This window comes from Diadema setosum, chromosome 17 (assembly GCF_964275005.1).
Source record: "Diadema setosum chromosome 17, eeDiaSeto1, whole genome shotgun sequence".
In the NCBI taxonomy this organism is placed as follows: domain Eukaryota; kingdom Metazoa; phylum Echinodermata; class Echinoidea; order Diadematoida; family Diadematidae; genus Diadema; species Diadema setosum.
In genome coordinates this window covers 12145500-12172721 of record NC_092701.1, presented here as the reverse complement: position 1 = coordinate 12172721, position 27222 = coordinate 12145500, and the positions used below count along the sequence as shown (strand labels likewise).

Genomic DNA, 27222 nt, shown 5'->3' with positions numbered 1-27222 from the left:
TGTCTTCCTTCTCTCTTTCCTTCTCTCTCTCTCTCTCTCTCTCTCACTCTCTTTCTCTCTTCTGGGTCCTGCACCATTCTGTATATTTTGTATATTTTGTAAATATGCAATTTTCTGTATATATATGTAATTTACAATGTATTAATGTATCAATTAACTGATTTTATCTGTTACGGTGTTTATTTTTGATTTTCTTCAATACCCTGACGTTGGGTGACATGAGAAAATAAAAAAAACCATTGTCAAACCATTGCCATTGTCATGCACCTTTGTTTTGTACAGGATTAGCGCGCACTTTTAAGCAGCTTAAAACTTTTTGCGCGGATGAAATCACAGTGGACGAATGCTCGATGGATAGAGCGGATGAAACACGTATGCCTTAGGCCCGGTCCCACTGCACTTACGGATGCAAAGAGGATGTAAAGCGTACAAAAAATTTTGCCATCCGTTGGAAAACGCTACGAATCCGCTGTGTACCTATCGCATACGTGTTTCATCCGCTCTATCCATCGAGCATCCGTCCACTGTGATTTCATCCGCGCAAAAAGTTTTAGGCTGCTTAAAACTTTTAGAACGGATGAACTTTCCGCTGTGTACGATGTAAATTCGCGACATACGAGCAACAAACGTTGTATGTCCGTGCGGCATCCCTTAAACGTCCGCTGCATCCTCTCTACATCCTCTGGGCATCCTCGCAACTCACATCCGCTGCAGCTAAAAACGGAAAGAGGGAGGAAAGATATGGTACGTGGAACGTCTTTACATCGTTAATAGCACGTTAATAGAAAGGATGTAAGCGTATGCATCTCGTATATAAAGCATTTCGAAAGCATCCCCTCTACATCCGCTCTGCATCCGCTCTGCATCCACTCTGCATCCACTTTTTCTGCTATGCGTCCGTTTCGCAATTATCTCCGGTAACCCCTTCGGAGCTGTCATCCCCTTCCATCCGCTTTCATCCGCTAGGCTTCCGATGAACATCCGTTTAACATCCCCGCTGCATACTATTCACGTCCGTTCTATTTCCGTTCTGTTACCGCCAATTTTCGCCAATTTTTGTCAATTTCTGGAGCGGATGAAAGCGGATGAAGCCATCCCCGAAATTTTGCTCGTCCGCTGTGTCCTTTCTGCATACGCTTTGTGTCCGTCGGCCAGTGGGACCGGGCCTTAAGGTAATATCTTTCAAACAATATAATTAAAGAGAGTATAAAGTGGTTTACAATCAAAATGCAATGCCAGTACATGAAATTTTGTGAGCTTGCGTGGCTGTATACGCACTACAACGTATAACTTACTGTTCGCTTCCTTATATCAACTTGGTCGACATGGACTGAAATTACTACAACAATTTCATTGTTAAAACATTGAGAAAAAGATAATTTTCTACGAAAACTCACTCCAGTCAAGAGGTCAGCTGTGAGCTGACTGCATAGTGTTGTAATACCAAGATTTTTGCTTGTTTGTTTGATTGTTTGGCTGTATGACACACTGCAAATATCATGCAGTATTATTATTTTCACATCGAGACAGCCGTACATTCAGGTAAAGGTTACACCTCGTCTGTGTTTATGTAATATCTATATTTGTATAAGAAACTTTTCTGGTCTTGTCAGTGTAATTTATTTATTTATTTATTCAGTTTTATTAAAATAAAAAAGAACAGGGTAGTCACGTTCAGGGCCCAAGGGCCTGCTTTTTAAGTGAGCCCTGTAATGATGTAAAGCCGCAAAGATGGAAACTTGGATTTGAAAGAAAAATCCCAATGACAATATGAAAACCACATTCTCTAGGATTCAGCGTGTAAAACAGATCAGTCTGATGTTGGCGTCGTAGATACCAATGTCAAAAGGCTGCAGATACCCGGACGATATTTATTCAAACTCGAATGTGAGGTCGACTCCTTTCATTTTCTCTTCGTACCACTTGTCAAACATTTCGTTCTGGGCCACGGTGAAGCGCTCTTTCCACTGACCGGAAACGCCTGTACACAGAAAAACAAAACAAAACAAAAAATAAATAAAAACAAACAAACAAACAAAAAAAAACCCTGAATATGAACACAAAACCCAAATAAACCAACAACAACACTAACAACAACATCCCACAACATACAAAACGAGCATTGTCATTAATTTCAAAAATGCACTTACTGTAATTTATCTGTTGTATTCTATTCTACATAAAAGTACGTTACTTCTCGGGCGGGAGGCTGTCTGTCTGTCTTTCTGTCTCTCCTTCTCTCCTTCTCTCCTTCTCTCTCTCTCTCTCTCTCTCACGAACTCTTCTCTCTTCTCTTCTTGATAAGTACACACTATACAATCATGTGACAGATTAGAGTACATCTGTCAGTATCAACTGGAGAATATGCACACAATATAAGAACCCTGCTTGATCCCACAACACATCGCAAGCTGTTGATTTATACCTTTATTCATGAAGGGGATTGAGTTCACCACATCGTGGAAATCCTTATCGACTGCTTTTTCGTCCATCTTACGCGTTGTGTACGTCTTACTCATTCCCTTGAACGAGCTGTGCTCGACCACTTTCTGGACCTCGTCAGGACTCAGGTCAACGCCGATGTGGGCTGCCACCTGCTGTACGCCCTCTACGGGATTCTGATGCCAGGTTAAATACACAACGAGCAGTCAAAATTTTATCATGAAATTCTAAGCAAAGCCATTTGGTATAATATATCAGAATTTGAGCCTGGGGAGCAATTACGTTTGAATGAAAAACTGGAAATTTCAAAATTTTGTGTATGAGTTATTATATGGCAAGCTATGACTAACTTTCAACTGCACTTGATTTCCCCTTTCAAGGTATTGTTTACCATTGGGAGCAGTGATCAAAAAATGTTCGAGTTATCACATTTGATGCATAATATGTGTAGGGTGGTTGTATCGGGTGCACGTCACGAGACCGACACCCACGAGTCATACACCCAACGAGTTATAGAGCTCACGAGTCATATAGCCCATGAGTCATACAGCTCACGAGTCATACAGCCCATGAGTTATACAGCTCATACACGAGTCATACAGCCCATGAGTTCGACACTAGGCCCACGAGACCGACACATTAGGCGCCGTGTTGTATCTGTCGAACTCGTGGGCTGTTTTACCTATGTCGAACTCATGGGCTTTATTTGCCTAGTGTCGAACTCATGGGCTGTATGACTCCTGAGCTGTATGACTCATGGACATCTTTTCAATGTCGAACTCGTGGGCTGTATGGCTCGTGGGTGTCGGTCTTGTGGGATAACCCCATTGTATCACAGAACATCCTTCCATAATGAACATTTTGCAATGAAGCCTATATAAAATATAAGAAGATATCACTGTTTTTCTCAGTAAATCATAACTCTCGACGGTAAAGTCTAACAATTTTATAATAACGATTGTTCCCATTTTGTATATTAAAAAGACTAAGCATTGATTATTGATTATAACGACTAGCAGTTTTACTTTTTTTTTCATCCCTAACTTACATTTTAGAACTATCGAAGCACTAAAGCTGGGTTTTTGTTTCATGTGCAAATAAATTGTAAACAGTGCCTTACAGGATGACTTCCGATGGAAAAAAAAAGTCGTAGAATGTGTCGTCCGAAGGAATTCAAATGCTACTGAGGCCAGTATTAAATGTCGAGACGCAAGTCGAGGGACTGAACACAAGTCACCAATATAGCCTAATCAAATTAGGTCTGCCTTGAGAACATACACATTCACAGCTCCATGATTTTCCTTGGCAACCAATACTTCGATCACGTTGTACCCTTCCGGATCGCGCAGCTTTTGTGCCTTGTGTGGAACGCACAGCGTATACCCGAGAAAAATGGGACTTTTTCCGGCCGACGAGTAGATAGACTAGATCAAAAAAATAATAACAATAATAATTGTTGGAATTTGATCAGAACTTACTGTACACCAATAGATGTTCTGTCAAATTTTCCGTTGTCTCGTAAACCCTTTCCCTACTTCATTTTATCCCTATATACATAAGGTGGATTGGTGAGTTGGCTCAGTCCGGTAGCGCGTCTGCCTCACGATCCTGGTTATATATATTTACAACGAGTCGCATGTAAAGTTCATGATATTGTTTCTTATACATTCTGTTGAAGAAAGAAAGTGAAAATAAAGTTTGAATTGAATTGAATCCTAAGGACCCGGGTTCGGTCCCGAGTCTGGACTGAGCAATGTTGTGTGTAATCATACCGTCCCCTCTAGCAAGAGCCAAAACACTCTGTCCCTCGGATAAGACATAAAATGGAGGTCCCGTGTATGAGAGAGTCACAACTCATACATGTAAATGATCCCGCTTCATTCATTCATCGCAAAGAGCAGGGTGTTTAACCCGGTGAAGTGGTCCCACCTCACATCCAACTGGACCCCATGGAAGACCAGCTTAGCGTAGCTGAATATGGGCTATCCAGCCATTTCCTCAGATGGAAATGAACAAACAAACAAACAAACAAACAAACAAACAAACAAACAAACAAGCAAAACGAACAACATAAGTATGAATGGGTACAACTTAGTCGTCATGTCGTGCGTTGATCATACCATACTGTTATATTTACCAGCCTTTGTGTAAATCGCTGTTTTTGTATACCGTGTAAACTTTAACCACAGACCGTGGGAACTTTGTGATTTCCAGCAGTCGAACCAGATGCTTTAAGAGTGCCATGTGCCGTGGCTTTTCCCCGTCACTTCATATTAGAGACAGTAGCCTCCTAATAATATTGGAGCTACTGCTTTGTACCAGATGTTTGATAGAATCGGGTACGTATCTCCGACCTCAACTGTGTGACATATATCTTTTTCACTTCAACATACCGTTTCATTTATTCAAGCCTGAATGTATATAGTGAGAAAATGGGAACCAGGAGGGCGCTCTCACCCTTTGTTCTGAAAGCATGGTTCTCACTTAGTTCGCTATATTTTACCAAATATTTGCTGGAGAGAAGTCTTGGTGATTATATACAGTGAGTAGTATTGTCAGTATTCATTTGTAGGACAGTTTGATTGCAATCATGTCAGTGAAGCGACATCTTGATACCCCTGAAAAGGGAAAATTTGCTCCGCCGAAGAAAGCGAGCGCCGTTGACGTAGTTGACGACACTCCGATGGTGTCGCAGCCCGCTGGGCCGGGCGACGCAGCTAGCTCGCCCCCGCCGGACTGGTTCGCTTCCTTCCTAGACAAATTCTACAAACTGGAGGAGCGTATAGACTCGTTGATAATAAACAGGCTCGAAGAAATAGCGCTAAAAACGAATGCCAACGAGGAGAAAATCAGTGCTTGCTGTATCCAGCTGGATACAGTTACAGAGGAAGTGAAAAAGTTGAAGAAGGAGAAGGATGACATGCTGTTGAAGATCGATGACCTAGAAAATCGTGCAAGACGGAGTAATCTGGTATTGCATGGTATCCCAGAAGTTCCCAGGGAGAACTGCTATGAAACCGTGAAGTCGTTCCTTACCGATTTTGTTGGTGTGGATGAGTATGCTATCGAACGGTGTCACCGCACCCCTACAGTACGCGAGCTGAGTGGTACAGGGAATACGAAGCCAAGAATTATCCACGTCGCTTTCTCGTCGTATGCGACCAAGGAGAGGGTGAGAAAAGCGTGCATATCCAAGCTTAAAGCCGAGGGCTCCTTCAGAGGAAGCAAGATCTACGTGTCAGAGGACTTTTCACGACGCATTCTACAGATGCGAAAGGAAAAAATGGACCAACTAAAGCAGTTGAAAGACGCGGGAAGGAAGCCCTTCTTCTTGTACCCAGCAAAACTAGCTTACAGGAGTAAAGAAGGAAAGCTTGTCTTTGTTTAGTGAGGACATGATCTCTCATGATCAAAATAAAGAATAAGCTCTGACTTTTATGAATTTGAGACATGTATATACACTTCAAACACTTTGTGTAGGTTAGTGACTCCTTATTGATGGCAGAACTTTTTTTGGTTTACAAATTTTGGTTCCAAAGTTTTCTGACTTGTTTTTAATTGTTTTTCTCATCTTTTGATCAATGTGACATGTATTTGTAGAAAAGTAGATGGATGTTAAGTTTTAAAACCACATACATGTATTGTATAAGTGTTGTACGTTTTATTTTTCATATTTGTATACTTGTACAGTGTACATTAGTATGTATTTTATTGTGTTGCCATGGCACGAGTATATTTTCCAAAATATTTTTTTTTCTACTTTTGGGTCTAATTCGCTGCTTAGTTATTTAAGATACAGTGGACTCTCATGGCGAGGTCTTTTGGGCCAGGAAGGTGTGCTTGTTGTGGTGAAACCTTGTGTTAGCATTCCAAAATAATGCGGTGCAATGGAGGATTGCAATTTGGGTCTACGGTGATTACCTTGTTGTGATGAGACCTCGTGCCAATGCTCATTATAATGGGAGACCACTGTACATGTTAAAATTGTATTGATGGGAACTGATTTGCTATATCGTGTGGTCATTGCAATTGCATTTTCACTTTTCAGATAATTCCAGGAGTAGTGTCTAATAGTTACATGTATGTACTAACTATGAGGAATAATTTTTCCTTTTATGTATGTGTAGATTGCATTCTCATAAATCCAAAGTTATTTTTTTTAATTTACTTATACAGTATGTATTTTTAAAGTCATGTCTAGGGCGATTCTTCGTCGAGATTGGGGTATTAGTATTAGTATCATTTCTTTGATTTCTCCTTTTTTCTTCCATGTAGTTCAAGTTTAATATATACCACATGTAGAATTGTAATTTCAGTAATTATAAAAGGTTATAATTTTGTTTTTTTTTATGGTAAGGCTCTTTTGGTTTAATCTGGAGTGTAATTACTTTGGATCTATGTATGTGACAATACTGTATTTACCTTTTGATTTTTCCAGCTGATTTGGTTTTTTTCTATTCCGTGCCAAACTTGTTCATTTGGTTACATGATTTTGCACTTGTCAAGACTGTTTTGCTTGATTTGAAGTCTTGACTACTTGTGCTCTTGCTCTCTTCAGTTTTTTGCCTTGATAATACCGTATTTGGTTTTTTTTTCTCTTTTTTACATATTTTTCATTGTGTGTTTTTTTTTCTGTGACAAGATGTGTTTTTATTCAACTTTTCATTGTATACTTCAGATTATTACAATCTGGTTAGTTTTATGTATATTTGTGACATCCAACCAATGCACTTTATGTTTTTTCTGTGATCCGGGGTGGTACTTTTGTGTGTTTTTGTTTATAGAACAATGGTAGTGAAATTAAGTACTTTCAACTGTAGGGGTCTACAAGACTTTGTAAAAAGAAGAAAGATTTTTCATTATTTGCGAAATACTGAATCTGATATAATATTACTACAAGAAACTCATTCTGCCAAAAATGATGAGAAGTTTTGGAAATCCCAATGGGGTGAACAATGTTGGTTTGCAAGTTTTTCTTCGAATAGTCGGGGTGTAGCAATACTAGTAAGAAACTCAGTTGTTTTTAAAGAAAATGCAGCATTTTATGACATTAATGGTAGATTCTTAATTTTAAACGCTGTTCTGAATGATATACCTGTGACATTAGTAAATATTTATGCCCCAAACAAAGATGACCCAGATTTTTTATTAGAAGTTTTTGCAGAAATTGATAAATTTGATAATTCTGTTTTAATTATAGGTGGAGATTTTAATGCGGTAGTAAGCCATTTAGATTATCAGGGTACTCGTCAGCAACATTCCAATGTTAGGGTTAGTAATATATTTTCTGATATTATTGAAGAATATAATTTGATTGATGTTTGGAGACATTTTCACCCAACACTAAGACAGTATACTAGGCACCAAAAGACACCTCAGGTGTTATCTAGATTGGACTATGTTTTGGTGTCAAGCAATTTCATTGGAAACTGTATTAAATCTAAAATTTCTCCAGGAATTCAGTCGGACCATTCAGTAGTCTCAATTCATTTTAATGATAATCTTCCTTCGAGGGGTAGAGGTTACTGGAAGCTTAATTGTCATTATTTACACCATGATGCAGATTATATTAAATTGATTAAAGAAAAAATAATTGAATTCAAACAAATTCATGAAGAGTCTGATTGTAACCCTAATACTCAATGGGATGCCCTGAAGTGTGTTATAACTGGAACTAGTATTGAGTATTTTGCTAGGAAAAAAAAGAAAGGAATAAAGAAAAGGAACGTCTTATAAATGAAATTCATAAAATTAACTCGCAGTTAGGTGAGGATGTCTCAAAAAATAAACATTCGTTATTAGATTTAGAAAAATTAGAAGATAATTTAAATAAAATTTATGATTTTGAAACTAAAGGTTTGATTATAAGATCTCGGGTAAGGTGGTTAGAAGAAGGAGAAAAAAATTCAAAGTATTTTTGTAATTTAGAAAACAGATCTTGGCAAAAGAAAACGATTAGTAGAATGAAGGATGAAAAAGAAAACTTGATTTCTGACCCTGACAAGATTTTGCAAGAAATACATGCTTTTTATAATAAACTGTATTCCAACCCTGAGCATCAAGATATGGCTGATGAAAATGTACGTCAGGATTTGTTCAATGATTTGAATATTCCAAAATTGACTGATGATGAAAAACAAATTTTGGAAAAACCTTTATCTAAACAAGAAATATTTGATGTTATCAAATCGATGAAAATTAATAAAACTCCTGGATTTGATGGACTTCCTATTGAATTTTACATAGTATTTTGGCCTGACATAAGTGACATGTTGATGAACTCTTATAATTTTTCTTTACAAAATGGAATGATGTCTGTATCACAGAGAAATGGTGTTATTACTCTTCTTCCTAAAAAAGATAAGGACCAATTGTTGATAAAAAATTATCGTCCTATTACACTATTGACGGTTGATTATAAAATATTAGCAAAATGTCTCGCAGAACGTATTAAAATATTTATGCACTCTCTCATTCACTCAGATCAGTCTGGTTTTTTAAAAGGCAGAAATATAAGTCATAATGTTCGATTAATTTTTGATATTATTGAGTATACTCAGGTTAATGAAGTTCCTGGAGCTATAGTATTACTTGATATTGAAAAGGCATTTGATAGTGTTAATCATAACTTCCTTTTTCAGACATTAAAACAGTTTAATTTTGGAGATACATTTATTGAGTGGATAAAGACATTATATTCTGAACGGAAGTCTTACGTTCTAAACAATGGTTTTTTAACCAATCGTATATCCATGCAAAGAGGTATTTTTCAGGGCTGCCCCATATCTCCATATTTATTTTTGTTTGTTATTGAGGTCATGGCCTTATTAATAAGACAGAATGAGCAGTTGAATGGGATAAAGATAAATAATCATGAAGTGAAGATTTCTTTATTTGCTGACGATTCTGTTTGTTTTATAGATGGAACTAGAGATTCTTTTGGTGTATTGTTTGATATTTTGGATAGGTTTGGTAGATATTCTGGATGTAAGATTAATTTAACCAAAACAGAGGCACTTTGGATTGGGTCAAAGAGGGGATGTAAAGATTTTCCTTTGAGAAATCAAGGAATCACATGGAAAACTTCTGACTTTAAATCCTTGGGGGTTAATTTTTCTTTGGATTTGGGTTTGATATTTGATCTTAATTATAAAGAGAAGTTAAAAAGAATGGCACAGACTATAAACTGCTGGCGGATGAGGAATCTCTCTTTAATTGGTAAAGTATGCGTAATAAAGTCCCTTGTTTTGCCACAGTTAATTTATCTTTTTTCTGTGCTTAGTATAAAAATCCCTCAAAAATTTTTTAATGATTTGAATAGTCTCTTTTTTAAGTTTATTTGGAATGGTGGTAGGGATAGAGTTCAAAGAAAATGTTTGTATAATGACTATATTCAATGTGGTCTTAAAATGATTGATCCATGGGCTTTTGCACTTGCTCAAAAAATGACATGGGTTAAATGTTTGTTAGATGAAAATTATGAGTCTGTCTGGAAATCTATTGAATTATTGGCCCTAGAGAAATTTCATAGAGACCCCAAGATTCTTTGGAAAGCATATGCCCCAGAAACAATTTTGCGATCTTTGCAAAACTCACAAGTGGCTGAGTCATTACGTACTTGGTATATTTATAGAGAATATGCCACTTTAGAATCCTATGATTCTAAATTTTCTGAGATTGGGTCTTGTCAAGTGCTGTGGTTTAATAGATTGATTCGTTCAAAATCAAAAAAGTATTTCTATTATGAAACTTGGTACGAAAAAAATGTTTTGGGAATTTCCGACTTGTTGAACCCACCCCTCCCTGGTCATAAATTATTTGAAGAATTGATTTTAGATTTTGATATTCCCCATACAGACAGAAGAAAATTCAATTTCTTATTAAGGAATATTCCTAATGGATGGTTGGACGATACTGCATTGAATAATTTAGATATTTGTGATTCTTTGGTTATTGATTTGAATGCCCAGAAAAAAGTACCCAGACATGCTTACAAAATATTAAATGTGCTACATGTCCCTGAGAAAAGATATGAATATTGGAAAAGTCAAATAACAGTCCCTGATGATATCATTTGGGATAATGTACACAAGATTAATTTTACTTGCACTATTGATACTAGGTTACGCTCTTTTTATTTTAAAATTTTTCACAAATCCATAGCTTTGAATGCTTTTTTGTATAAAATTAAAAGGAAAGACTCACCAAACTGTACATTTTGTGGGAAAATGGAAGAGACTATGGTTCATTTGTTTTGCGATTGTGAGAAGGTTATACCAATTTGGAGATATGTAGTAAACATAATAGAAATCCACATTAATAATTTTAAGCTCTCCAATTTTGAAAAATTATTTGGTTTATTATCAGATCAGTTTTTAACATACCTTGTATTAGTTGTAAAATATTACCTTTATATTTGTAAATTTAGGAATGAAATACCAACTGTTGATTTTTTTAAGAGTTTCATTAAGAAGCAAAAAGAAACAGAGTATTATTTAGCTAAGAAAAGAAATAAGCTTACTTTACATTTCAAAAAATGGAGATTTGATTTATGATATGTTTAAATGTTACTTTAAAATTGTTTCATACCCCTTGGATTAAGTTTATTTCATATTGTGTATTGGTATGCTGAATACTTGTCATTGTATTTTGCTCATTGGAATCTCCATGATCTGTCGCTGATACAAAGTACAACCATGTGTAGTACTACATTGTAGTTAGTGAATTTGCCGGCCCTCTGTCTGGCCTTTGTTTTCTCCAACTTTGTTGGCGCGCCTTGGACATGAACTAATTGCTCAATGGTTTTGGAATTTTTTAGGCTCTAATTTTTTTTTTTTTTTTTTTTTTTTTTTTTTAAACAGTCTGTAATGTAATCTTTTCCTGTCAGGGATTTCCAGGTCTGATTTAGGCTTTATGTAGTGGTTTGAATTACAATGCTAAAGATGTCTCGAGATGAGTTGAGAATGTGTAGTTTTGAGGGATGATTAGATGAGTAAATTTTGATTGTGTAGGATATGGTGTGACTTTTGTCGTTGAATAAGAGGGTATGGTCCTCTTTCAGACCTGGGGACCCCACTGGGGGAGCCATTCTCCCTGGGTGTGTTATGAGACGGGGGTCTTTGAGGAAGCTTTACCTTACTACTTATTGATGAATCATGGTGGTTCTCTTTTTATTTTATCTCTGAATTGCTCTTGTCACTTTTTCTTTTTTTTTTCTTTTTCTCGTGTTTGCTGATTGATGATTATTTGTAAATATTGTGATTTTATGTGATTTCGAAATAAAACATATAAATAAAAAAAAAAAAAAATGGGAACCATCAAGGTGCATATCTTACGCTCTCAAAGTTTGCTTTCGCAGTCTTGAAGGTTGACAGACCTTTTAGTATAGGTACATATGAATGTACTGATTGAATGATTATATTTTCTGCAGAGTCAGTCTCGAGTTCATGGACTTTGGACTTTGCACCGCTTACATCTACGTCTGCAACACCAAAGATTGTATCTCTTCTTACCCTTGCGACGAAAGGGCACAGTTACCAACTCGGGATTTTTAATTGCTTGTATATAAAGTACGTGAAACTTTTCCGTCTGGTCTTGTTTTTATCCCGTGTTTTGTATAACTTTCAGGTCAACGGGTCAGAGAATTACAATCTGTTGCACGAAACTAGTCAGAAACACCGCCGATTCCTTACCTTTAAATCTCAGCTTCAAAAATGTTACAATTAATTTCCTTACCATTGCTTACTATTTCCTTCTCTTTTTTTTTTTTTTTGCTCTTGTCTCTTTGCATTTTCACATTGTGCCTGCACCACTAATAGTGACTGTACTAAAAATTTCGAATTGTGTGACATTTGTTGAAAAAATAGAAAATACTGCGTAACCCCCCCCCAAAAAAAAAAAAAACAACAACAACAACAACAACAACGAAAAAAAAACACGTGTGTTACTGAAATATCCATGTACCATTACGCAAATGAATGCGCTGAATTTATCTATTTTGTATTCAAATTGTGTTGGCCAGGCATATTCTTTTATTTTTTAATACAGTTGTTCACTGCCGTGAGGGAGTCACTCTCATGTTGAACAAACATGCTGTTTGCTACCTTGTCTCTTTACCGTTTCCACCACCGTCAAGCTGGACATGTCTTGTTTTGTTTGCGGCCCTTCAAGTTCAAGTTTTTTTTTTTTTTTTTTAAGTCACAATGAAACAATATACAAACATAGATCTCACTTTCTTCAGTGACAAAAATGATGCATATAAATCAATACAAAGAAAGCAATTATTAAAAACTTACAGTAAGGATACATTACAACGGTTGATAAAGAAACGAAAGTTAAATTAATGATTGTCAATATGCATTGCGTGAAAAAAAAAAAGCCGGAGGGACCCACTACAAAGACAGAGCTTGTAGAATGTGGGTCCCTCTTAGGTAAAAAGATTTGGTGCAAAGATTGATTGAAAACATCAACTTTAGGCGGCATAGAAGGTTTTGCAGTCCACTCGAGAGACAGACAGACAAACAGTTACACACGAAACAACAGCAACCAAACTAATTAACACGAGACAAGACTAGGACAGCAACATGACTACTTGTAGAAAAAAAAAACAAACAAACAAACCTGACCTGACAACACGACACGACAGGAAGCAAAACTGTAATATCGTGACAAGAAGGTAATCAAATAGACAGGAGTATGGAACATAGACAATTATCCTCGGAGGTTTGAGGGAGAAAAGAAAAAAAAAAGAATACATGCTTTGTAATGCTGCACGTGAGTACATGTATGATCTAATGGACGTTTTGGCCATGGAAAGTAAAGTAAGGGATGAATTAATAACCAAGGACAATTAATTGTTATTCTAGATCGACAGGGTGTTCGGATATTCAGCTTGTTTGCAAGAATAATCAAACACTCTTGCTAAATCGTATGTCTCTTTTGTGTGCGTGCCTGCATGTGTGTGTGTGTGTGTGTGTGTGTGTGTGTGTGTGTGTGATTTGACAGAATGCTGCACCCATATAGTTCATTGAGAAGGATGCACTTGAGTTTTGAAAGCAAACACTAACTTGTCACGGGGAGTCAATATTTACAATTTTTTCTATGGCACGCAACTGCCCGAGACAAATTATGACGTTGAGGCCACATATAGCCGCCAGTCATGCCATTAGAGGTGTGAGATTTGTTAAAGTACAGGCTGGCACGAACTCCAGTGCGGGTAACAGTACGTAAACGTACGTAAACGAAGCTCTAACTCTTATCTGTTATACTTTTGCTGTATATATTTGTACAAGAATGGGCTACTTCTGATATATGGCAACCTCTGTTTAAGCTACAACTAGTGCGTCATTCTGTATCTGTTGCTTCTCTTCAATGCTTTAAAGGAGAGTACAATTTCGGCAGAAAAAAAAAATCTCTTAGCATTCTACTGTCATAGCTAGTCTTTATTCATCCAAAAATGTAGTGTATGCAAGCACATGAAAGCAAGTGTTGTTGTTGTTGTTGTTGTTTGTTTTTTTTTTTGGTTTTTTTTTTTGGTTTTTTTTTTAGTGTGCATGCGTTTTACCCTTTACCATCAATTCAGACTAGCATACCAGTGGCCAGGGCAATCCATCATGAATTATAGCATTAATATGCCTTGGAGCAAGAGTCCAGAAGCCTAGTCAGCAGAGCTCTGAAAAGGTGGTATTCGTGGTATTCATGTCCACTGTTCAGGGTCATTGTAAGCACACACTCACATACACACCATTGGTTCTTGTGTAAAGTTCAATTGTGTATAGAGGGTTCAAATTTGCCCCAAATCTGGAACTTAACTTTAAAATCAGTCATAAATTTAACGAAACTGATTCATGATCTCATATTCAAATCACCTCCAACTAAACTGTACACCATTCAGCTATTACTTATATCAATAACAGTGTTATCCGAGGTATAGTCTTCGAACTGTCTCGTTCTGTCTTGTATTGAAGTCCCCTTTCATAAGTTTTGTCGTCTCAGTCTCGTTTAATGTCCATTCGCCTGTGAATGTGTGTCTGTCCGTTACTCTGTCTTCTTATTGGGCTTCCAGACCTTTTTTTTTAATCTGACTTTATTCCCGATCTTTTTTCCCCTTTTTGCATCAGTTCATTTTCTATTGACATTCTGTACTTGAGGGGCCCACATTCTACAAGCATTGCCTTTTTAGTGGGTCCCTCCATTTTTCGATATTTTGTGTAATGTTATATCGTCTATATCACTTCAGTCAATTTTCATTACATTATTTGTTACCCCAAGGTTCCACAATTATGTTCTCTTTTCAATTTTACTTTGTTTTGATTATGTAACCTTATTCTCTGTTACCAATGAAAGTGAAATGTTTATGTTCTTTTCGAAAAATGAAATAAAGTTGAAAAAAAAAACTATTAAGGATCAAAAGTGGGAAATGTTTTTTTTTTCTTTTTTTGGTAACACCTTGTACCTTTCCCCTGCATGTTTAATGGCACGAGCTTGCCACACCCACCCCATGCCATTCACACACCCACATGGGACCCTTCTCCAACAGGTACTGTGTGAAGGTATGACTACGTAGGCTCAGGCAGAAACGCTTTTTCCTTGCTATCAAACGGATAGGTTCTACGTTCCAATGAGTGATGCCTGAACCCTGTTGAGTGCTTTTATGTCATCCCACTAGTAATAGACAACAGACACCTGTCTCTCGAAGAGAACGTAAATAGAGGTCTGAGTCTCAGCTCGTGCATCAGATAAAATATCCTACGTTTTGAACAGGGCGCAAAACAAGCACACAAACAAACAACAAACAACGAACAATAGAATAAACGCCGAAAAATGGAACAATGATGATGACCCTTCCTCAAAATTGCCCAAGGCCTGTTGTAACGGCAGGGGGCGATGTCAACTCAGCACATTTGTGCCATTTCTGTAAAAGAAGGAATTGCCAGGAGCTTCTCCACTAAAAGTCATCTGACTCTTTCAATGTTTCAACGGCAGAGATTTCAGGTGCACGTCACGAGACCGACACCCACGAGTCATACAGCCCATGAGATCGACACTAAGCTAACAAGGCCCACGAGCCGTGTTGTATCTGTCGAACTCGTGGGCTGTTTTTACCTCGTGTCGAACTCATGGACTTTATTTGCCTAGTGTCGAACTCATGGGCTGTATGACTCGTGAGCTGTATGACTCATGGACCTGTTTTCAATGTCCAGCTCGTGGGTGTCGGTCTTGTGGGATGACCCCGAGATTTCAAGATCATCATACCTTTTTGAGATTCTCGTAGAAGAGAAAGAGCACGTTATCTTTATCCCGGAGTTTCCAGAAACCCAGGTTGTGATCTAACCACGGCCCAAACATTGACTCTACATGGAAGTCGAAGAAGAAAGACAAACAAATAGATAAATGAAATTTAAAAAAAAATTAGCAAAGTGGTATACAGAAATGTAGAAAAAAAACACATTTTTGGTAAAACATCGATAACATTTTGTGACCTATTACAAGAACGTGTTGGTTTCATCAACTCATTGATTTTGATTTATTCTGAACAAGGGTTATTCAGAAAATATTCAAAGGATGTAAACCGTATCATCTGTGATATGGGTCTATATATATATATATATATATATATATTACAATATATAGTAGGATGGAAGGCGTTGCTTTATCAGTGACTTAGCTGGACAGTCTGTTTCGGCAGAAGCCTCGTCAGCAACTCGTCCAGCTAAGTCACTAATAAAGCAACGCCTTCCATCCTACTATATATTGTGCTACATGGGCTCCTATATAGTTGAGCACTTTCAGCCATATTGCAGTTCACACTCTACTTACATATATATATATATATATAATATATATATATATATATATATATATATATATATACATATATATATATTACATATATATATATATATATATATACTAGCAGCACCCGTGGAAATCCACGGGTCTGAGGGGTTTTATTTGTTTTTCTCATAGATACGATTTTGTACATTTTTATTGATGAAATAAAAAAAAAAATTCTCATTCTTTCGTTACTTGTGCTCGATCTCTTCTACCCATGACCACCACCCCCACCACACACACACACACACACACACACACACACACATTTCCACCCCCGCAGAACAAAAAACAAAACAAAACAAAACAAACAAAACAAAACCCCAAAACAAACATTCAGGGAAAAATTACCAAAAACGCTTATGAGATTCTGCGGAAGTTCTGCCCACAGATTCTTCCCGTCGGAATGGGGAGATACTATTGACACTATGACTTTGATATTAATTATACCCCCTGCTCTTGCATCCATGCAGGCACCCGAGGGAATCCATGGCTGGTCTCAAGGCCGAGCATAATTTTTTTTTTTCATTCCTATTTCTTTTCCTACGTTATGAGAGAAAAATATAATATTTTTGATCGTCTTCAATTGCTCCCTCCTTTTTGTTTTTAATCACCAAAACTTGGTTTGATAGATCATAGAACCATTCGTTTATCTGCTTCAGACCATACATCAATATTATTATTATCATGTTATTATTCTCATTAGGCCCCTATTGTTGTATTGCTATTATAATTGTTATTGTTATTTGGGGAGGGGGATCATAGTCATTAGGTTTTATAAGTATTAGGCACCCGTGGGAATCCACGGGTCTCAGGGCTTCGTAATTTTCCTTTGATATTTCTTCAACCACGTTATGAGAGAAGAAATACGCAAAGAATATTTCGTCTTCATTTGCTCCCTCATTTCTGTTTTCATAATCAAAACTTGGTTTGAAGGATCTAGAACCACCCGTTTATCTCATTGATACTGTTCATTGTTTTTATTATCATAATGAATAGCATTATTATTATTATTATTATTATTATTGTTATTGTTATTGTTATTTTGTGGGAGGGGAGATCATAGTCATTCGGTCTTATTATTATTTTATATTATTTATTGACATGGGGATGAATCAAGGGAATTAAGGAAAAAAGTTTATCGGTCAAGGATAGTGAATATTTTTTTTTTCCCGTCATGTCAAGGTTTCTCTACGACTGACAGACGTTTCAAAAAGCTTCATTAGCATTGCTATTTCATTTTAACCATCAAAACAAACCAGTACCTTTTTGTGTCTCTTCCGCCCGCTCTTAAGTTATGGATCATAGCACCCCTCCCCATTCATTTGCATTGGCCTATTGTATTATCATCATTATTTCAGTGTATTATTGTTATTGTTATTATCATTATCATTATTACTAACATTATCATTATTATTTAGGGGAGAGGAGAGAGTAGAGTCATAATATAGGGATGATCAACCAAGGGAGGCGGAAATGTTAATTTGTTAAGAATTGTAAAAATCTGTTTCCCCCATTTTTCTGCTCTTGATAAAAAGCATTTCTGAAGACAGTCCTGCGCAAACTGTCCAAAACTGCTTCACTGCACTAACATACGTAATCTTGTGCTGAGTAGGACTACTTCATATATAGACCCCTAGTGTTTTTACTATTGTGCTGAGAGAAATAAAATATTTTCGTCTTCGTTTGCTCTCTTCTTTTTGTTTTTATCACCAAACCTTGGTTTGATGGATCATAGAACCACCCGTTTATCTGCTTCAAACTGTACATTTTTATTATCATTATTATCATAATCATTAATGCCCTTCTTCTTCTGCTTCAGACTGTACATTATCATCATAGTTATCATCATTATTGTTATTATTAGTATTATAACTATAACTATTCTTATTCTTATTATTATTATTATTATTATTATTATTATTATTATTGTTATTATATCATCATTATAATCGTCATTGTTGGGGAGGGGGAGATCATAGTCATTAGGTTTAATAAGTAGGCTCCTGTGGGAATCCATGGGTCTCAGGGCCTCGTATTTTTTCTTTCATATTTCTTTTCCCACGTTATGGGAGAAAGAAGAATATTTTTGCCGTCATTTCCTCCCTCTTTTTTTATTTTTATCACCAAAACTTGGTTTGATGCACCATAGAACCACACATTTGATGTCCACTTGTAACTTCAAAAATTGGCGGTCAGCAAAGCGAGGGTTTCCCCCGCGTCCGCACGTCTTATGAATATTCATGTTTACAGCAGCCATGCAGTAAACGAATGAACAGCGGCGCGTGTACTCTGATATGGAAGGGTACGATCGGCAAGGACAAAATTTAAGTGGATATTAAAAATTTAGCCGTCCTGAACAGTCTGAGTACAATGATACCCGACTTGAGAGTAAACTTAAATGACGTACCTGAGCTGCATAGTATCCTGCAATTGTGCAAAATACAATAAAATAACAGCATTCGTTGTTTTCATTTGGGCACGCCAATGGCGAACGTCGCTGTACGTAAATGCCCTTGTACTAACAATGACCGCGCCGTGTATTATGCCATGATGAGTGTCCATATCACACGCACGCAGATAGTGTTTCGTGTAACCATCGTCAATACATACACAGGCGCAGGCCACACACTGGCATACCGTACCCGAGAGTACATTGTGTGCGTGCGTGCGTGTCCGCCGGAATATGACAGAGATTTCGCTGCACGCCATCATCTTTTTGACTTTAGTATCCCCACTGTCTCTGCAAGCTAAAAGATGGACGATCGAGAAAGCAGGAGTCCAGCGCAGGATCGGTGAATATTTAAACGCTCGGATCTGACGTCACGCACAAAAATGCATTATGCATCTATCTAATTAATTTTTCTCTTTCGTCCTCGACGTCGACACGGAGGCGGAGCGCGGACGAAACCCGGTCGAAGGCACGTAAGAGACCCTCCCGCTGCCGACGGCACCGGTCTCGGGGGCCCGGAGCCGACGGCTCGGGAGGAGATAGACAAACCAGCAACGCCGGAATAAAACAGGAAATACATAAGGCCCCGACAACAACAACAACTTCGCCTTTTACTGTATAAGACTAGCAGCACCCGTGGAAATCCACGGGTCTGAGGGCCTCATATTTTTTTGAATTGATTTATATTCGTCGCGCGTTTTTAGTTGTCAAAAAGAAAGAATTTTACTATTTTCTCCTTTCTTCTTTTGCACCCTCTTCTATATACCCATGGCCATCCCCTCCTAACACCTGAGCTGAGGAGCCGGTCCATGGAATGGGACTTTAGAATAACCCCACATGCTGTTATCACAGATCAACTTAGCAGCACCCGTGGAAATTTGAGGATTGTCTTCTTTGCCCAAAGATTCTTCCCGTCGAAGCACTGGGGGTGCCATTGACATTTTGCCCTGCATATCTCCCCCTTCCCCATGCCATTCGCCCTCAGTCTCGACGCCCGTTGAAAAAAACAAAACAATACATGAGCCCTATCTGTCCCCAACGCACACACATCTTTTCTCTTCATGAAAAAGCTGAAAAGTGGCGTATGTCATGAATAATATTCATTTTACCATGTACGTCATAAAAAAAAATACAACCCACACAACGACAATATGTCTACATATCCTCGCCCGTTTATCTGCTTCAGACTGTACATTATCATTATTATCATTATTTTATGAATACTATTATTGTATCATCATTTAATAAATATTATTTTGGGAGGGGAGATCCCATAGTCATTACAGGTTTAATAAGTAGGCATCCGTGGGTATTTATTCATATTATTTTTCGCCGCGTTTTTAGTAGTCAGAAAGAAAGAACTTTATTATTTTCTCCTTCCTTCTTTTGCACCCTCTTCTACCCATGGCCATCCCCTCCTAACACATGAGCTGAGGAGCCGGTCCATGGAATGGGACTTTAAAATAACCTCGCTTGCTGTTATCACAGATCAACTTAGCAGCACCCGTGGAAATTCGAGGGTTGTCTTCTTTGCCCAAAGATTCTTCCCGTCGAAGCACGGGGGAAGGGGGTGCCATTGACATTTTGCCCTGCATATCTCCCCTCCCCCATGCCATTTACCCTCAGTCTCGACGCCCGTTGGAAAAAAGAAATACATGAGCCCTTTCTGGCCCCAACGCACGTACACATCTTTTCTCTTCATGAAAAAGCTAAAAAAAAATGGCGTATGTCATGAATAATATTTATTTTTTAACACATCATTAAAAAAAAAAAAGTCCCACACGACAATATGATTACATAATCCTCACCCGTTTATCTGCTTCAGACTGTAACATACGATGTATTGTTATTATTATGAATACTATTATTACATCATCATTTAATAAAATTATTTTGGGAGGGGAGATGATAGTCATTATAGCTTTAATAAGTAGGCATCCGTGGGAATCCATGGGTCTCAGGGCCTCGTATTTTTTCTTTGATATTTCTTTTCCCACGTTATGGGAGAAAGAAGAATATTTTTGTCGTCATTTGCTCCCTCTTTTTTATTTTTATCACCAAAACTTGGTTTGATGCACTATAGAATCACCCATTTGATGTCCACTTGTAACTTCAAAAATTGGCGGTCATCAAAGCGAGGGTTTCCCCCGCGTCCGCTCGTCTCATTAATATTCATGTTTACAGCAGCCATGCAGTAAACGAATGAACAGAGGCGCGTGTACTCTGATATGGAATGGTACGATCGGCAAGGACAAAATTGAAGTGGATATTTAGCCGTCCTGAACAGTCCGAGTGCAATGATACCCGACTTGAATGCAAACTAAATGACGTACCTGAGCTGCATAGTATCCTGCAGTTGTGCAAAATACAATAAAATAACAGCATTCGTTGTTTTCATTTGGGCACGCCAATGGCGAACGTCGCTGTACGTAAATGCCCTTGTACTAACAATGACCGCGCCGTGTATTGTACCATTATGAGTGTCCATATCACGCGCACGCAGATAGTGTTTCGTGTAATCATCGTCAATACATACACAGGCGCAGGCCACACACTGGCATACCGTACCCGAGAGTACATTGTGTGCGTGCGTGCGTGTCCGCCGGAATATGACAGAGATTTCGCTGCACGCCATCATCTTTTTGACTTTAGTATCCCCACTGTCTCTACTCTAAAAGATGGACGATCGATAAAGGCAGGAGTCCAGCGCAGGATCGGTGAATATTAAAACGCTCGGCTCTGACGTCACGCACAAAAATGCATTATGCATCTATCTAATTAATTTCTCTTTGTCGTCCTCGACGTCGACACGGAGGCGGAGCGCGGACGAAACCCGGTCCAAGGCACGTAGGAGACCCTCCCGCTGCCGACGGCACCGGTCTCGGGGGCCCGGAGCCGTCGGCTCGGGAGGAGATAGACAAACCAGCAACGCCGGAATAAAACAGGAAATACATAAGGCCCCGACAACAACAACAACTTCGCCTTTTACTGTTATAGATGTATATATATATATACATATATATATATATATATATATATATATAATTTCAGGCTATTGCAGGCAACAATCAATTCTCTGGGGGAAAATGTTCTTATTGATATCTGAGAAAGCTTTACTCATAACATTTGGGAGATAAACAGTTTTTTATTCTATGTCCCAACTTCATCCATATCTACCAGTACTTTGTTTTATTCTTTCTTGGCGTCACCTCACGTTTATTAAGATGTCTTAGCCATTTTATTAGCACACATGAGTCAACTGTCATGGAATTTTGTAACATATTAATTATGATATTGTTGCTTAAAAGATTCCACTTCCCATTACTTGAAATGCAGCAACATGCTCTCAATCTTGTCTGACGCTTTCCAAATGCAAGAATTTACAGATTGAATTGAATTGAATTTAATTGAAGATGTGTACCTATTTCAGTTTTCGCAGTTTATGTATAATTACAATAGCCATAACATGCGTTATCATCATTATCCACTGTAATCTACATCTAGATAAACATGAATTTTTCGCTGAATATCATATAATATGCTCAGTCTCAATAATAACCATTGTTTTAAAGGGATGATATAGTTCTGGTTGAAATGGGGATTTAGGTTTTAACTTTTTATGACATAGTTAGAAACCACTTATATGAAATACTAAAAAGCATATAATTTTAAGAGCAATTCAAAGTTCATTTGGTGAAAAATCGATTTTGAAATGCCCGAGATATCCAAAAACAAAGTGAAACAAAGTGGTCAAGATAAAAGGTGGGACCCACCTTTTATTAGGACCACTTTGTTTTTGGATATCTCAACCAAAACTATACCATCCCTTTAAGCTTTACTTTTCTTCGTTGTCTGTATGCAGCGGAAAGTGAATCAGTGTTTCACTGAACCGACGATCATTATGAATAAAAAGAGGCAATAAACGACCAAGAACTGATAAAGATGCACCAGGTACCCACTGTCTTCCATGAAGGATCCCAGGAGCATTTCCCATGAGAAACCACCAGCTGGCTCAATCTTCCCCTTCACTATCATGTTGTAGATCGAATTGAGAATATCCTTCGGGTTACGGGCTACGTAGATAACCTTTGACACAAAGGGTAAAGTTCAAAGGTTACATCTGAAACTGTTTTATCTGATTGTTTTCGTTGAAATTTATGTCATGAAAGTAAGCATTGTGTATAGAAAATTTTGCAGCCCTATGTGTCGATTGTCTGTTCCATCAATGCAAAGTGATTGCGCTCTTAGATCAAGTGAAGATCAATTCATTTCTTTTAGAGACCGACGACTACAGAACTGATTTTGAAACAAACGCTGAAAACCAGTCGCATAATCACATGTTCCATGGTCAAACAAAACATTATATCGTACTGACATTGAATGTTGGCACATGATTGTTATATACACGTATTGGAGACAGAACGAGTATAAGTTAGGCCCTAATCCACAAACGGGGGGGGGGGGGGGACACAAACATACAGACCTTTCCTTTTTCCTCAAGTTTCGTAGGCAGCATCTCGATCGGAAGGTGTGACAGAATAACGCGGGGAGATTTCGCCTTGGCAACCACATCCAAAAATGGCGCCATGTTTGGAGGATTCTCGAGCTCTTCTGCCCTTGTCTTGGGCATCTTTTGGGCCACGTTTATCATCGCCACAGTGCTGGTAGACAGCGTTCGATCTATTTTCTCCGGCACTCCACGGGCAAGGATAAGTCCAACGATTTCATTCATCCAGTGCGTCCCTATACCAGAGGAAGATGGTAGATTGCTTGTATGGGAAATTTGTGTACAGTAATTATACAAAACTGTGCCACCATTTCATGTGCTAAGTGTAAGGTAGCCTGTTCTGTATTTAAGCAGTGATATCAGCCGCATGTAAATTTCTACGAGTATACAAATGTCCATTAATGTGCTCAGTCTGCATGTGGGTATGTGTATGCTTGACATGCTAAAGAATGGATTCCCTCTGATGGAATCATGATGTGATATAGCTATCATAGCTAATCATGTCTTTATGGTTATGGCATATTTTGTTGCTTGTCTTTGTTTCATAAAAGTAGTAGTGGGCTTGTAGTCAAAGAGTGTGTAATATATATATATATATATATATATATTTATATATATATATATATACATATATATGTATGTATATATATATATATATATATATATATATATATATATATATATTCGCACTAGACAAGTGTGATAATAGAATTATATCTATAGAAATAGCCCGTACCTGTCTTGGGGAAAGTGCAAATCCACACGTCGTCCGGACGAACTTCAAAATTCGGCAACGCGTCTACGCTGGAGTCCAGAATGACGTTGGGTAGTACGATCCCCTTGTACACGTGCATTCCATTGATGTGAGCTGGTTCATTTTCCGCCATGTTTGAGAAACCTTCAAACATGCATCAAGGCGCATCAAAGCAGTGGAATACCACAGTACACACAAAATTCGCATTCAGTAACAAAGGGGATTTAATCACACACACATTTATTAAAAAAGGCATGCATTTATGTATCGTGATATTCTAACATTACATGATGTCATGTGTTAGCACAAGTTGCACGGGAGTCAATTTGATTCAAAATCACAGAAATCAATAGTCCCCATTGAGTGGATTTTATGATATATATCAACCCGCAAACTCAATGTACATATAGGCCTATACCTGTTGAAAGAGTCGTGCATGAACGCAACATACACCAATCTCCACAAAGTGTGGAGGAAAACTGACACCACTTGTTTATCAATTTCAATTTCGATCTATTTCTACAACGTGATCTTACAAGATTACAATGTACATTGTACAAAGGAAAATACAAGAACACAGAGATATTGGTGAAATTTGATTTTCTACAAGGCGGAAAGTCTGGCAACTCGAGCGGAAATTTCTCACGATCCCTATACCGAAAAGTTGTGACATCCTTCATCACTGTATTGCTCATGCACAACATTGCCAGTATGATCATCTCAATTCGTTTCTTAATCTTCTAACCAAAATTAATGTTGGACACTTTTTGACTAAATGGATTTAAATATCCAGTTGAAACTGTCCTTATCTCGAAATTTTCCTTAAGTACCTTAAAAAAGTTCCGGAATTTCAACGGTGATCTGCGCTTTACCATCAATGATTTCTGTTAATTGGCCCACCTCTGACCCATTTCAACGCTACTTAACCCTCTCTGTGCCAGCTTGGACTTTAGACAGTATCTATAATGCTAGGGTTTCCAGTGCCATTCGATACCCAAAGCACACAAAAGGTTAAAGGGGATGAAATTACTGTACCAGTCCATATCTGTCAACCCTGCCACCCGCCCTGACATAAAAAACAATTGATGTTTGAAAACATTTCAGAAATGGGTAATTTCACTCAGCTCTCTTTCATCACTGCTTGCAGGAGTTCACAAAAATATGATTACAAAGTTGAAAAATCTTCTCCTCTCCTGAAAACGTATAGACAGGAAAGTTGCAATAAATGTGTGAACAGTTGGGATGCACGCATTAGGCTGGTGGTTGTACACCGTCTTTGACATCTGTTTGATACAGGGTACTGCTTCCCCAAGGTGAACTGCCTACCTTTTTAAGCTGATTGCAGATCAGAACACGTTGCAACTGTTGTTACTATTGTAAAACTATAGGGGTTGGACGTGATTTGGACCCTCTCGACAGACAATCTGTTCTATAGGATTTCTCTTCACTTTGGCAGCTCGATGTTAGACCTTCCGGTCGAAGTTCCACAGACGAAGTACAGTGAGCAGTCACGATCGCTTGGTTTCTACACACAAACAACGAACGCGGACTTGGAGTATTTACAATGCACCTGCAGATGCAAATACAATGGATTGTAGGCCCGTGTGCTCCAAAGGTCAGACGTCCTGCCGGATGTCATGGGGCGCCCCTCTGTTAGGGAACTATTCAATGTTGGGAACATTGGTCCATTCAATCGTAATCTTCTTCTCAAACAAAAATCACATCGAGTACCACCCATTCATATCTAGATACGCTTTTTATACACACCTATACACACCGTTTACTCTTTCTATAGAGCTGAGTCAACTTGTGCGTTCTCATCATGCGTTACCCTGCATTCTGTCTTGTCTATGAGTCTTATATATATTAATTTTCATAATGAATATTTACAGACGTTCTATATACTGAATACATTACGTGACTCAATATAGCGCATAAGATAATTTTTCAGCGCAGTGCGTTCGGCGCGTGTTTTGTGCCATGGTATAATCTGACGGATTTGTTTCACAGATTCTCTGAACTTGGTTGTATTTCGTTTCTTTCTGAACTGAGACCATGAGGTCAGTCCTAGTGTAGATTTTGTGACGCTCTTAGGATAAGTATGAAATTCGAATAGTGAGAGTAAGGTCACTGTGCGGCTTTATCAAGATTAAATTTGGTCTCGTGAATCAAAGTCCTACTATCCCAGTTGGGCATGATCAGTTGTACTTATGTGACAATTTCCTTTTCATTCTATATTAAACAAAACTTAATGAGTGAGAGTCCGATCATACAAACATAATGGTATGGAGGTGTCAGCAATAAAAGAAAACGTGACATGATAACGTTACAATTCTTTAAAATCTAACTTTATGGAGAGGAGATGGTTATAGGAGTATGCCCATTAAATGGGGCTGTGACGTCATAACCTCACGACTTTTCCATTTTAGCTTGCATACAGCGATTATGTAAAAAAGCGTTTTACTTAATTATAAGACAAGTTCAGTAGATCGTATTATGATGTATGTGTGGATTGCGTGAATGCAACAATATCAGTAGGACACATCAGTGAATCTGACGAAAATCGGACAATCCGCTTAAAATTCAAGGATTTTTACAGTTGTATTTCCGACACTGCAGAAATGAGAAGACTATTGCAGTTTGTGACATCACTTCCGGATAACGAAAAAAAAAATAAGAATAAGAAATTACTAAGTGAATTCCACAAAATGTAGGCCTAAGTTTGTGTGAAAAGTGCACTTTCCCTCGACTCGTTACAGACACGTGTTTAGGGTGTATTGTTTCCTCTGCTTTCTGAAAGATGTTAAGTCAAGTGCTCTTTGATTTTCCCAGAAAATATGAAAAATATATTGACTTTTGTTTCTATTTGTTCGTATCGTTGTCTTGCAGTCTTTTGAAAGATTCAGATTCAGATTCAGGGAGAACTTGCTCCATCATGACTACTGGAGTAAAGGACCTTAAAAATCAATATAGATAAGTATAGTTAGAGATTGATTTGTGCGGGACGATTAACAACTGATCTTTGGATGATGTATACAGCTGTATTGTTTCGTTTATGTCGTATGTAAGAACATCCTTGGAATACGTCAGGCAACGGCGTAGACAGGTCCTCAGACCGGGGTGTGTGTGTGCGTGTGTGTGGGTGGGGGGGGGGGGTGGGGTATAATGTGCGGTTCAATAAAGGCGAAATACATCATTTTGTTCAAGTAACGGCACACACGCACACACACACAC

The 27222-nt window shown here is 37.9% G+C and overlaps 1 protein-coding gene across 1 annotated transcript; it reads right to left on the bottom strand.

Annotated features, from left to right (window-relative positions):
• Positions 1 to 1330: 1330 nt before the first annotated feature.
• On the bottom strand, positions 1331 to 25499 carry LOC140241258 (sulfotransferase 1A1-like). The gene is made up of 7 exons (XM_072321006.1): positions 25315 to 25499; positions 23971 to 24132; positions 23211 to 23470; positions 22687 to 22813; positions 15697 to 15794; positions 2426 to 2618; positions 1331 to 1981 (listed from the first exon to the last, which is right to left on the bottom strand). The coding sequence occupies exons 2-7, from the start codon at positions 24119 to 24121 to the stop codon at positions 1872 to 1874; spliced, it is 939 nt and encodes a 312-aa protein (XP_072177107.1). The 5' UTR covers positions 24122 to 24132; positions 25315 to 25499; the 3' UTR covers positions 1331 to 1871.
• Positions 25500 to 27222: the final 1723 nt, after the last annotated feature.